This window comes from Poecilia reticulata, linkage group LG10, assembly GCF_000633615.1.
Source record: "Poecilia reticulata strain Guanapo linkage group LG10, Guppy_female_1.0+MT, whole genome shotgun sequence".
Taxonomy (NCBI): Eukaryota; Metazoa; Chordata; class Actinopteri; order Cyprinodontiformes; family Poeciliidae; genus Poecilia; species Poecilia reticulata.
In genome coordinates this window covers 25,126,619-25,139,887 of record NC_024340.1, presented here as the reverse complement: position 1 = coordinate 25,139,887, position 13,269 = coordinate 25,126,619, and the positions used below count along the sequence as shown (strand labels likewise).

Below are 13,269 nucleotides of genomic sequence, written 5' to 3'. Positions count from 1 at the left end.
TTTTGTAGGACTGGCTCGTATTAAAAAAGAAAACGTAGCTTGGGGAAACATCTGTAGCGCCACCCATTACTAGCAAGTTCCTTGGATCAATCTGTCCAATCATCTATTAATTTGTTTGTTATTTTAGTTCCTCTGTTTCTCCAACTTTTTTTCTATATGTAAAATCTGACCAAGGTGGATATATTTGCCATACATTTATTAATAATAATAATAATAATAATAATACATTTTATTTCAAAGGCGCCTTTCTGGCACTCAAGGACACCGTACAATAGTAAAAAAACTGTGACAGAAACAAATAAAATGTAACAAGTAAAAGTAGATAAAAATAAATAAAACAAAACAATGTATCTATATAAAAACTATGTAAAATCAGGCAAACCAATTGTGTCATGTGGAAAAGGCAGATCTAAAAAGGTGTGTTTTGAGTTCGGTTTTAAAATTTGATAATGACTTTATGTTTCTAAGGTATGGTGGTAATGAGTTCTAATGATGATAATAATAATGAGTTAATAATGAGATGATAATGATAATGAGTTGGTATTGTGGTCTTTTGTATCTTACTGTAACAATCAGCTAAACTCTTCTGTTTCTGCTACCAGTTTACTCGGCAGGTCAGACTGCAGAGCAGCCCTCAGATTAGCCCAGAATAGCCTGTGTTTGGCTTTGTCCTGAGGCCATTCCAGGTATGTGTGGCGTTTCATCATAGACTTAAGCTGGTAGTACTTGGATGGGATCAGATACTGGGGCAGAGGCTCAAGCAGCACCAGCACGAGGCTGTCTGACCCCTGAGAAAGACGTTGATGGCTGGCAAAGTAAAGCTCATAATGGCACCATTCACTCTTGACAAAGTGAGCGGAGAGCAGAAACACTGAGCGGCGACTTTTCTCCACGCATGTGATGATGTTCTCCATAATTGTTTTCCCTGGCACAAAGTCTTTTTCATGGTGGCAGATTCTGAGCCCTCCTGCAGGACCCTCGAGGTTCAAAAGCAGGAAATTCTTCACCCAGTCTGCGTCGTGCTGGCTGTAGGATACAAACGCATGGAACTCGATGCCCACCAGGTCTTCAGGTCGAAGCTGCCGCATTCTCGCTCGATGTTTGGCTCTGGTCCACTGCCAGATCATGCCCATGTACCAAGGCACATCCAGACGTCGGCACAGAAAGAAAATGGTGACGATCAGAACCACTGAAGGAACCAGGATGGTGGCTGCCAGAAGGCTGGCGCTGCAAGAGATCTCAGGAATCTGGAAGCTTTCTAACGTGGAATTCCTGGCTGCTTCGGGGTAGATGCAGTGGTAACCCTCTGGCCAGTTTAACAGTTCAAGACCTGAGTGGCCACTCTTATATTCGGTCTGAATGCTGAGACGAATAAAGTGCCTCAGAGGGCAGGTGCAGGTGAACGGGTTGTCACTTACGTCCAGGATTTTCAGATTAGGACATTTTTTCAGATTTCTCAGTGAAGGTGCATGGAGGGAGTTTGACTTCAGCAGAAGCTCAGTCATTTTTGGGAAGTCATTACATACCGGCAAGTCAACGAGCCTGTTGGCATTCAGATTCAGAGAAGAGAGATTTTGCAGTTTGAGGACTAACTGTGGTATTACAGAAATCTGGTTGTTCTGTAGGTCCAGTGTTTCTACCCCTTCTGGTAGACAGTTAAAAACATTATCTGTTAGACCTCCAGAAGAAAGATTCATAACGGTGATGCTCGGTGGCCACGTACAATTAGGGGTACCATCATACACAAAGGAGTTGATACTGAGGTCCAGGTGTTGCAGAGATTTCATGTACTGCAACCTTATACTCACTACTTGTAGGTTCTTCAGATTATTGCCTACCAGAGAGAGATTTTGTACGTTGCCCAGAGTCTCGCATTCGACTGTTTCTTGACCTTCGAACCTGGAGAAGATGGAATCAGACAGCGCGCAGAAAGAGAAGTCCAATTCAAGGATGGGGCTCTGTTTTTTCGGACACGTCATGTGAATCAGTGAGGACTCTACGATTGCACAGTGCTCTACTGGCAGGTTGATGAAAAAGTTGTACAAGGCTTCCTGAGAGAAAAAAAAGGAGTTTACAGCTGCTCGTGAGGCTGTGAAGGACTGCATTGAAGATGTCTGTGTCAGAGGGGTGTCTTTAATTGGGGGCTTGTTTATTGCTATATCAGAGGCGCTCAGATGGGCAATGGATGTGTACAGAGTGGCATTTATTAATTGAGTTAAATCGTCCCAGTCAATTACAATGTTGTTCACAGAAAGAGTGCGAGTGGAAATTATGGCTCTTTTACTAAGCTGTGTTTTTACATATTGGTAGCCCCCACTTATATTCCTCACTTCGACTTCTACAAAAAATGACAACACATCAGCAAGCAATTCACTCTGGGTTATTTTTCCACCATTTAGATCTACCTGAATTTTTTCAGCATGAATATCCATTAAGCTGCTTGCTTCATAATCAAGTTCCTCCTCCAGAGAAAGGGTCAAGCGGTATAACGTCACGTTAGCGATGTTCTTGAAATCCCCCAAGCTGATGACTTTTGCTCCAAGTGTTAAACTCTCCAGTTTTCTTAAGAGACTGAACTCTCTTCCCAAGGTCATGTTCTCAAACTTGTTCCATGCCACGTTCAGCGCTCTGAGATTACCTGTAAATGACAAGTAACGTTGCTCTGACAGGTTTCTCAGCACGTTGTGTGACAGATCCAGATTTTCTAGAAGCGGCGTGTCATGAAACGTCTCTGTGTCAATGAGCTCCAAGCCATTCCACGACATGTTCAGGAACCGAAGGAGGGTTGTGTTTTTAAATTCCCCTTTGTGGAGCTGGTGTATGTGGTTGCATGACAGGTCGATATATTCTGCAGCAAGAGGCAGGTCTGTCGGGACAGAGGAGAGGTTTCTAGACGATCGGTCTACAATGCTGTCATGGGATGAAGTACACATCTGCAGCATCACCAACACGGTCGCTGCCCAAAGGAATGCAGTCGAGGGCCCCATCGCCTGTCTGGATAAATGGAAGATAATGTGGATTAATACCACTGTGATAGTGTCCCTGCAACATCTCCTGCTTACTTCACCTTGATTCAAGTTTTTAATGTAGAAGAAATGTTTAATGTATCCTGCTTTTACTTAAAGACTTCTGAAACAAACAAAAAAATACTTCCAACTTGAACTTCTTCAAATATTGCCATGTTACAATTGGTGTGTCCCATTGGTTCTCCTGCAGATCAAAACAAAGGCGTCCATAATTGTGAAGTGGAAGGAAAGTAATTTGTGGTCCTAATTAATATTGTTTTTCTTGTTTCACAAAATACTGGAAGGTGCAATTTTTACACAATCATGTGCGCACGTCTCACTCTATGGAAGTCTGTGTTTCTCTAACATTGCTGGACATGTGAATATTTAATATCAATTTTAACAGTACTGAAAAAATATGATTATATACCAGAACTCTCAAAACCAAACAGCAGAATATCACTCAAGAGCAGTGATACTTCATGATAATATTACTCAAGTAAATGTAAAATATTACTGTGATGAAACATTTAGTCAAGGTTATTTGCTTTGGGATACAATCCAACATGTCTCTCCTGACATGTAAGATTATATGGGATGAATATTTTACCTTTAAACAAACTAAAGTTGGTGTGGATCAGATAATACAACCCTTTAGTACATTTCTTCCGAAACATTACTCAAGTAAATGTAACTAAGTAGTTACTACCCACCTTTCACAGACTAGATATTCATATGTGCACACAAATCTGACTGATACTTGCCTGGTTTCATTTTAGCAAGATCTAGTAACACTAGAGGACGCCATTGTCTCACCCACAGAAAACTGACACTAATTATTGAATAAAAAAAGAAACACTCAGAATTGTTAAACTATCACGACATCAGTCAAATACACTCAAAGAAATGAATCATTGACTTAGCATAATTATTTATATATTGACTTGTATCAGGGCTACATACAACGATCATTACAGGAATTTATTTGCAGTTATATCGTAAGTTATTCTGTAGCAAACATTATTGGTACTGACTAAAACCATATAGCTATATATACAACCATATAACAGTTTTTCATGATTTCCTTCATGCTGAATATACTGTGATTTTTTGGAAAACAATCCTAAATATATATATGAAGTGCTGTAGTGGAATGGTTTAGATTACAGCCTGTTTTGTGTTAGAATGACCCAAAGTTTAGAACTAAAACCAATTATGAATACGTGACAAGACTAAACAAAACTACTGTTCACAGACACTCTGTCCAGTCCTGTCGCACTGAGCTCGAGCTATTTTACAAAGAAAAATGGGCAAAAACTACAGCTTGAATGTGTAAAGCTGTCGTAGACATAACACAAAAAACTGTAGCTGTATTACCATTTGAATTAAAAGCACTTCATGCATCTTCAGCAAGCATATTATCGTAAAAACTGAAGAAATGGTGCACAAACCTGAACGAGCTTCAGAAGCTTTTAATCCAAATCTTAGTCGCAGAAGACTGATTTATCCAAGATGGGGAAAAAGTGCAATTTACTCATAATAATGTTGGTTTCTCCACAAAATGGGTGGAAAAAACAAAAAAGGTTTCTCAAAAGACAAGCATCAACTCTAGTGTTAGATTGGCTTCTGCTCCTTATTTGTAATAGTGTTGCACTAAATAGCCACATTGATGTGAAACAGATATAGAAACGAAAGCTCCTCTCTAACCAGTTGTGCCTTTTCTCTCACATCCCCATTCCGTTATCACTTCCTGTTTTACTTACAGCACAGAGTGACAAAGAAAACTTCTGTCTCTTGACAAGACAGTATAGATACAGACATCTGATTATTTTAGTGCTTCTGAACATTCAGTTCTATTTTCTTTAATTATTAAAATAATTTAAGATATCTTCCTTCATAATTTTTAATGGTATGAAATTAAAAAAGATTTTGTTAATTTCCAAGAAAGATGTTGCAACATAAGTTTCACAAATGACAGATCAACCCAGCTTCAGCAGTTTCCATCCTTTAGCGTCATGGTGACCCAATAATGGCAGTGGGGATAGTAAATAGACATTTGTCACTTTTTAATTTGCTTACGCCTCCATCCCTTGAAGCAGAGTGACTGGGTTGTTTACCTTACTGCAATCTCTTCCGCTGAACAAGGTGGAATCATTTTTTGATGTGCTTTAACTGTGACGGAAAGGCTTTTTTTTGTTTTTAAGACACACATATCCCAGCAATTTCCTCTGCCACCCTGTGCGTTTTTTGCCTTAGGTGACTGACTGGCACATATACTGAAAGGAGAGCTAAATTTAATAAAGTCACATAATGCGGTATGTTCGTTGTCACCTGGTACCATTAGATCAGATCTGGGTGGGAACACTGCAAACGTCCTTACCACGTCTTACAATAAGAAAAACAATGAAAAAGGAAAACGACTTGGATCATCTCTTGTAAATCGGCGAAAAATTAACCTAATTTGTTTATTCGTCATGAACATTTGGCAACTATTAATTCAAACCTCATCACTAAGAAGCGTTTCCAGAGGAGTATTTCTTCAGGATCAGAGTACAAGCTAATTATTGACACGAGGATGTTCTGTGTAGAAAAATATCCCAAAGAAGAACAAGTCATTAAAAATACAGTCACAAAGTGTATTGAGGTCTTACTCTTTGCTTTTACATTTGATGATATAATCAGACTTTTCTATTACTTTGCCTAAGTAAGAATTAATCTGTTGTAAGACAACAATAGCAGCTTGCTTGGGTATGAGTCAACCTTTGTATGTGTGAATCTATGTTGCAGGGAGGGGCTGAGTGGGAGCAGAAGTACACAGAGGGATAGACAGATAGGGCAGACTAACCAGGTTGTCAGATGGACACAGCAGCACCTTGAGGCTTCCAATGTCCCTCTCTCTTTGTTTCTCTGTTTTTCTTTCACTTACAATGGATCTACGTTCAGCTAGAAAAGGACTTATCATGGTGAAACTGTCTGACACCTGCTGTCTTCAAAGTGGATTTTAAAGACAAAGTGGACTCCTTCAGTATGCTGAACCGTCCTTCCTGTCACACACACATTTTGGTTTCCCTTCTGTTGTTGACGTTTGCTCGGGACCGGGCGGTCTGTTCTCCTGGGGAAGGCAGGAGTATCTGGCAGCGACCTAAACCGAGCCCCATTAGCAGAGACCAGTCTTTTCTTCAGGACACCTTCCCCCCGGGGTTCATCTGGGGCTCAGGTACATCGGCCGTCCAAAATGAAGGAGCCTGGAACAAGGATGGGAAAGGCGTCTCCATTTGGGACCATTTCACCCACTCCTCCACCAGTGACTATTTTCCCAGAGAGACAGCAGACGTGACAAGTGACAGCTACAACTGCTGGGAAGAAGATGTAGAGGCACTGGGATATCTCGGTGTAAGATCATACACTTTCTCCCTCTCCTGGCCCAGACTTTTCCCTGAAGGCAATGCCACTGGCGAGCCCAATGCAGCTGCTGTGGATCACTACAGTCGCCTCATAGAGAGGCTGCTGGAAAAGAAAATTGAGCCTATTGTGACTCTCTACCATTGGGACCTACCACAGGTGTTCCAGGATCAATATGGAGGCTGGAAAAATAACATATTAGTGGAGCATTTTGAGCAGTATGCAACGTTTTGTTTCAAAAAGTTTGGGAGTCGTGTAAAATACTGGCTCACAATGCACAACCCGTACCTCGTGGCCGTGCAAGGGTACGGCACAGGGGTGCACGCTCCTGGAGAAAAAGGGGGGGTCTCCAGCTCTCTCACTGTAGCCCATAACCTGATCAGGGTGAGTCATGCAGGGTTACACGACAACTTTCTTTGTACAGTTTATAAGATCACACACATAGTCTGTGAGCAAACTTTGAACTCCTACAGCTTTATCATTTTATGATAGTCAATGAATGTTTATATCTCCAGAATGGCTATAAGGTCACAGGACAGAGTAGCAAACACAGACCGGATCGCTGGTCTGTTACTGACTTTTACAAGTCTCTTAATCCAACATAACTACTGCATATAATTAAGGCAATAATCCACAAAACATCCCCACTCACTGGTGGTTTTATCTGCCTGATGATTGGTTAGCTATATTCATATTGACAGGTTTTGTGATAAGTAAACAAGACACTTAAAGAGACACTGGGGTCAAAGTCCACCACATCAGCACTTTTGTGGTGGAGGGAATCTGCGTGTGTGTGTGTCAGGAAGTCACGGAGATACGCCTCATTAATACTCACTTACGTTTATGCAGTCAAGCACAGCTGGTCCGCTCCCAGCTAACACCAAGCAGATAGAATAAATAAATAGTGATTTTCCGCTTCCTCATACTGATTAAAATGATGTTATAAATGTACCTCTATTTTTGCCCTATTTAAAATATATATATATATATTAGCATGACATATTAGCTCCATATGTCATGCTAATATATCATACATATCAAGCAAAATATGTATGAATATCAAATAACTTATTTTCTTTAAATAAAGGATTTGATGGAGAGTATTGTGTACAGAGCCCTGCAAAAGTATTCCCCTTGAATGTTATTTGGTCAGAGCAAAGGAGGCTTAATACAAACGCATGCAATATTTTTAAGATGAATGAAATATATTTTTTCCACTTAACAATTATGTAATAATTTGTATTAGTCTAACTCAAAATCCTAATAAAATACACTGAAGTCTGTGGTTGTAATTAGATAAAGTATGTTCAAAGTGTAATCATACTCTTGCAGGCCACTGTGTATTAATATTTAAAAAGGTATTTAAAAATACCTTTAAAAATTGCTTTATCTCTAATTAATATTTAATATTTTAAATAGAGAAGTAGAGAACAGAGAATAAGGTTTGTAACATTTTAATATTGTGGGATTTTTTTTTACTAAATACCATAAAATCTATTCAGGCTGTCACATGTAACAGGTATCCAGCTAAGATGAATTTTATTAGTTGAACTGCTTTTGTACTGTCTTAGTATTTTGCCAACAAATTAACAACATCCTTATAGAGTCTGTATTGTTGTTTTTAGGCACACGCCAAAGCATGGCAGACATACAACAGTCACTTCCGCCCAACTCAAAGGGGTAAAGTATCCATTGTTTTAGGTTCCCACTGGGTTGAACCCCACAGAGGCCAGCCCACAGCTGCCAACGTGGCTCTCTGTCAGCAGTCCATGGAGGCCATTCTTGGATGGTTTGCTGATCCCATCTTTGGTGCTGGGGACTATCCAGTCTCTCTCAAAATAAAATATGCCGGTCTCATGCCCATGTTCACCCCTGAAGAGAAGCTCTGGGTGCAGAAAACAGCTGACTTTTTTGCTCTGTCGTTTGGGCCAAACAATTTCCGTCTCGGCCAGAACCTGTTACACAATGGGCAGAGCATCACCCCGGACCTGCGACGCCTCCTGGGCTGGATAAAACTAGAGTATGGGAACCCGAGCGTACTGGTGGCAGAAGGGGGGTGGTTCTCCGACGCCAGCGTTGGAAGAGAAGACACAGTTGCCATCTACCTGATGAAAAGTTTTATCAATCAAGTTCTACAGGGTAAATATGAAATCTCTTGGATCTAAACTCTTAAATGGCACATCTAGTTCTTAGAAAGTAAATACTGAAGTCTTTTTATTTTTATTTTAGCCATCAAGTTTGATGGTGTGCAAGTGTTTGGCTACTCAGCCTGGTCATTGTTGGATGGATTTGAGTGGAATTATGGCTACAGTGTAAGAAGAGGTCTTTTCTACGTTGACTTCAATCAACCAAACAGAACCAGGGTTCCCAAGACCACGGCTCAATACTTCAAGCAAATTGTCACTGACAATGGTTTTCCAGTTGATGAAAACTCATCAACAGATGTTAAAGGCCACTTTCCTTGTAAATTTCACTGGGGGATAGCAGACTCTACACTGCAGGTAAAACGCATCGTTTTACGAGTTACAATTAAAGTACGCAAAACAAATTCTGGTAGATCATTCATTTATTTTTTTCTTAATTATTTGCTGCTTTGCAGGTCCGGTTCCACCCTTTCTCCCCGCAGTTTTCTGACCCTCACGTATACAGCTGGAACCTCACAGGGGACGGATCGCTGCAACCACTCCCAGGGGTGAAGCTTAACACCAGAACTGCCCAGTGCACAGATTATCTGGCTATTCGCAACCATCTCCGCTTGTTTGCATCCACTGGGGCATCTCATTACCGCTTCGCTCTTAACTGGTCTCTCATTTTACCCGAGGGAAGCCGCTCAAACGTAAACACCGAAGCCCTGAGGTAGAGCTCAACAAACACACAAACCTCTGAGTATGGAAAGAGTCTGCTTACTTTAATTTAATAGATTTTAATGGAAACACTTTAATTGCGAAAATTTTAAGTATCTTACAGAATATTAATATTACATTAAGTTTTGACATTTTGTCACAGTACAACTTTAAACGCCTGAGTATTTATTAATTTTTTTCAGATAAATGGTTTTCAACATATTTTTTCCAACAACTAAAACTAGAAAATGTCTTGCGTGGCTTGCATTTGTATTCAATCATGTTTACTATGATGCCCTAAAATATAATTCAGTGTTACCAGCTGCACTGTTCAATCCATCAAACAAGAATGGAAAGAGTAAGGCCTCATACAGGCTAGGTATTGATCAGATAACCAGTCAAAAGGAAAACTATTACTCTAGAGAAGCTGCAGAGATCCACAGCTCAGGTAGAAAAGAACAACCCCAAATTGTTTGTTGCATTTAAATGGCCTTTATAAAAGAGTAACGGTGAGAAAGTAATTGTGGAATCAATGCCTTGAGAATTTCTCTAAAGATGTTTAAATCTCAAACTTAAATTGGTTCAGCCCCTACTAGGACAACAACCCTAAAGAGCTGCTATAGGACAGTTTAGATGAAAGTATGTTCATGAGTTGGATCATCCCAAAGTCCAAACCTAAGTTTATTTGGTAATGTTTGGTGACACTTGAAAACTGATTTTCACAGATACTTTAGATCTAACCTGACTTAGGTTGAGTTATTATTTTTTTTAGAAGAATGGGCAAATATTCCAGTCTCTGTAGGTCCACAGCAGGTAGAGACATACCCTAAAAGACTTGCAGCTGTCCTTGCATCATACTTGCATCAACAGGTGGTTCATCAAAGTATTTTCTCAGGTGTGAAGGATACAAATGAGCAGCACAGTTTTTAGTTCTATTTTTGTAAAGGATATTTGATAAAATATTTTCCTGTCCCTTCAAAATAATTCTGAACAACTTCCCAGTCTCCACTGTATCAGAGCATGCTGACAACATATTGTTGCCACAGCTGCGTATCAATATGGAAATGGTTTGTTTTGCCTCATGTTGTTTACATTTTTGTTAGTATAGTGCATAAACTTGCAAGAAATACATTGAAATGTGTTGCAATATGTCTAAATGGGAACCACTTTACGGGATATGAGAGTCTTTGTAAGGAACTGCGTTTCCCAACTATTAATTGACCTTCCTTTTACTCAATTTGTCATCCAGAGTGCAAAAAAAATAACATCTTCCTCTATACATCCAAAAGGTACTACCGCTGTGTGCTGACAGAGATCAAGAAGCTAAACCTGGAAGCTATGGTCATCCTGTACCACCCAACACACAGAGCTCCGAATTTGGGTTTGCCAGGGCCACTGCATGCGTCTGGTGGTTGGCTGAATTACACGACAGTGGGAGCTTTTCAAGAATATGCAGCACTTTGTTACCAGGAGCTGGGTACCTGGGTTCACTACTGGATCACCATCAATGAGCCAAACAGACTCATAGATGTTTATTTCAATGTCACAGAGAGGCATCAAGCCGCTCATAATCTGCTAATAGCCCACGCCAAAGCCTGGAGGTTACATGAGAGGGAGTATTTTGGTGAACAGAGATCACTGGTGTCTCTCGCTCTACATGCTGATTGGGCCATCCCAGGTAACCCTTTTGTAGAGTCGCATACAGTGGCAACAGAAAGATTTCTGCTGTTTGAACTTGGATTCTTCTTGGATCCATTGCTTGGGACAAGAGATGAGAAGAAAAAGGGGAGATACCCCTATGAAATGAGGGAATACCTGGATGAAAGAGCAAGGGTATTTGGACTTCCCAAATCACCTCTTCCTCATTTTACCACAACTGAGAGACAGGAGCTCAATGCGGCATTGAGTTTTATTGCCTTGAATCATTTTACAACACGTTTAGTTTCTCCAAATCCTCACACACAGGACATCCTCCAAAAGAAACCAGCACCCGAGCATGATTGTGTAACTTTCTCAGACCCCACCTGGCCGTCCTCCAGCTTGGGGCAAGCTCTGGTACCCTGGGGTCTACGGAAGATGCTGAAATGGGTGAATCAGAGGTATGGCAGAACTCTGCCTATCATTGTCACAGCCAGTGGGATTGATGACCAAGCTTCAGTTGAGGATAACCTCAGGCAGTATTACCTCAGGAGTTATCTACAGGAAGCTCTCAAAGGTAAGCTACCTTGAATGTCTTGTGGAATTATTGGGTATAAGAAACACATGAACAGTCTTATGTTGCGGATGTCGAAACAGAGATCTGTCCCCATAGGTAATACAGCTTTAATGACTGTATTGGTTCCTGCCATAAAAGTCAGACTTAATGAGATGGCATGAACATAATCAAACCATAAAGGAAGGGAGAGGCAATTGCTGAGGCTACAGCTCTGATTATTGTTCCATATTTTGCGAACCATAGTGAACCATACAGTTATGTGTTTTAAGTCGTTTGTTCCCATGTTGGATAATGAAGAAACCCTTCAGAGTTAAAAAAAAAAATCTAATTTTTACTTTCTCTTTCCTTTACTCTCAGCTTACCATCTTGATGGAGTCAACTTGCAGGGTTTCTATGTGTGGAAGCTCCAAGATCGACATGCCCCTCTGTTTGGTCTTTTCACCTCAACCCAGCACCAATCCAAAGCCAAAGCCTCTGTCGCATTGTACAGAGAAATCATCGCTAACAGTGGTGCTTCTAACAAAAGCACAACGCAGCCATGTAGATTCACTGAGCAGCAGGAAAAATGTTTGATGTGTGAGTGGATGTTGAAGAACAAACCAATGCTGGTCTTTGGGGCCTGCCTTCTAATAACGTCTGCCATGCTAGCTGCACTCATCATCTTCATTGTTATCAGCAAGAGGAGTAAAAAACACGACAGAGGGAGGAAGAAGAGGAGAGAGAACCGAAGGAGAAGAAATGAAGCATCAGCATATTGTATATGTCCTGATGTTAGATACTAACTGTAGTAAGGACCTGAATTTGTACCAGAAAAAAATGCAGAGAAGAACCACAAAATCCACCTTTGTGTCCATCATTAGTGTCTACTTTTCTTGCTGTGACAAATGAGTTCACTTGCAATGTATGTCACGAAACATGTCAAAACAATTGATCTTAGATAGTCACGACAAAAAGAAAGTATACACTGTGTTTTAACTTTTTCATATTTTGTCACTGCAGACATAGACTTCAATTTAAAACATGAAATAACTTCATGAAAATTGTACATTTATTACAATGTTGTTGTTTTGTTTTGTGTGTGTGTGTGTGTGTGTGTGTGTGTGTGTGTGTGTGTGTGTGTGTGTGTGTGTGTGTGTGTGTGCGTGTGTGTGTGTTACTCTGATGTATTTTTTTTATTTAATTGTGTGTAGTTCTAGCTTTTATACGAAGAAGTCTGGTCGTCCTTAGTCAAGCGTTCGTCACGCTTTGTAATTCTCCTGGGATGGAACAACAGTGCCATCTGGTGTTATTAGTGATTCTGAGATGAACCAATCAGTCTGGAAGTCTGCTGTGAGAAAAAACAAGACAAATGAAATGCAAGGCCGGAGCAGATATTTGAAGGATTTAATGCAACTGCACCGGTGTCAGTCAAAAGTTAAGGCTTTTTATAGACGAAGAAGTTGCCAGAAGGAAACTATGCATGGAAGACATGACCCTGTTGTGTTTGTTGAGTTTTTGTTAGTTTTTTGTCACTTTTAAACTTCTGATATGAAGTGCTGCTAAACTGTACAGTAGAAAAATATGTGATGAAAGAAAATTTTATTTACAAAAAATAGCTTACGTTTCCCAACAAGATGGTATACATTCTTTTAAAGTCTGTGGGATTAAAAGTAGAAAAAAACATTTAGCCTTTCATATAGATAATTGTAGTCTATACTGTTATTTTACCTACCTGTTATTTTACCTAATTTATTTTAATTAATAAATAAATAATTTAAAAAAATCACAGTTTGGCTTTTTCAAATAACATGCAAACTGTTAAACA

At 40.0% G+C, this 13,269-nt stretch overlaps 2 protein-coding genes across 3 annotated transcripts; one reads left to right on the top strand and one right to left on the bottom strand.

The window, feature by feature from the left end:
• Window positions 1-27: 27 nt before the first annotated feature.
• tlr1 (toll-like receptor 1) lies at window positions 28-4,643 on the bottom strand. Of its 2 annotated transcripts, none has more exons than XM_017307103.1 (3): window positions 4,457-4,643; window positions 542-2,994; window positions 28-196 (listed from the first exon to the last, which is right to left on the bottom strand). In XM_017307103.1, exon 2 carries the CDS (start codon window positions 2,985-2,987, stop codon window positions 573-575), a length of 2,415 nt encoding a protein of 804 aa, XP_017162592.1. In that variant the 5' UTR covers window positions 2,988-2,994; window positions 4,457-4,643; the 3' UTR covers window positions 28-196; window positions 542-572. The 2 variants fall into 2 exon arrangements, with proteins under 2 accessions (XP_017162592.1, XP_008418438.1); XM_008420216.2 differs by having other exon boundaries at window positions 28-200; window positions 546-2,994.
• A 1,228-nt stretch (window positions 4,644-5,871) lies between these two features.
• Window positions 5,872-12,478, top strand: klb (klotho beta). The gene is made up of 6 exons (XM_008420217.2): window positions 5,872-6,791; window positions 8,033-8,546; window positions 8,637-8,908; window positions 9,007-9,263; window positions 10,540-11,465; window positions 11,823-12,478. Exons 1-6 carry the CDS (start codon window positions 6,033-6,035, stop codon window positions 12,245-12,247), a joined length of 3,153 nt encoding a protein of 1,050 aa, XP_008418439.1. The 5' UTR covers window positions 5,872-6,032; the 3' UTR covers window positions 12,248-12,478.
• Window positions 12,479-13,269: the final 791 nt, after the last annotated feature.

What these genes read in the sequence shown, in the direction of transcription:
- tlr1 (XM_017307103.1), bottom strand. Translation starts at nt 2,987, where the DNA reads ATGGGGCCCTCGACTGCATTCCTTTGGGCAGCGACCGTGTTGGTGATG.
- klb (XM_008420217.2), top strand. Translation starts at nt 6,033, where the DNA reads ATGCTGAACCGTCCTTCCTGTCACACACACATTTTGGTTTCCCTTCTG. An exon ending in TAGCAGACTCTACACTGCAG is followed by an intron (nt 8,909 to 9,006) that starts GTAAAACGCATC and finishes GCTGCTTTGCAG; the next exon opens with GTCCGGTTCCACCCTTTCTC. An exon ending in TCTACAGGAAGCTCTCAAAG is followed by an intron (nt 11,466 to 11,822) that starts GTAAGCTACCTT and finishes CTTTACTCTCAG; the next exon opens with CTTACCATCTTGATGGAGTC.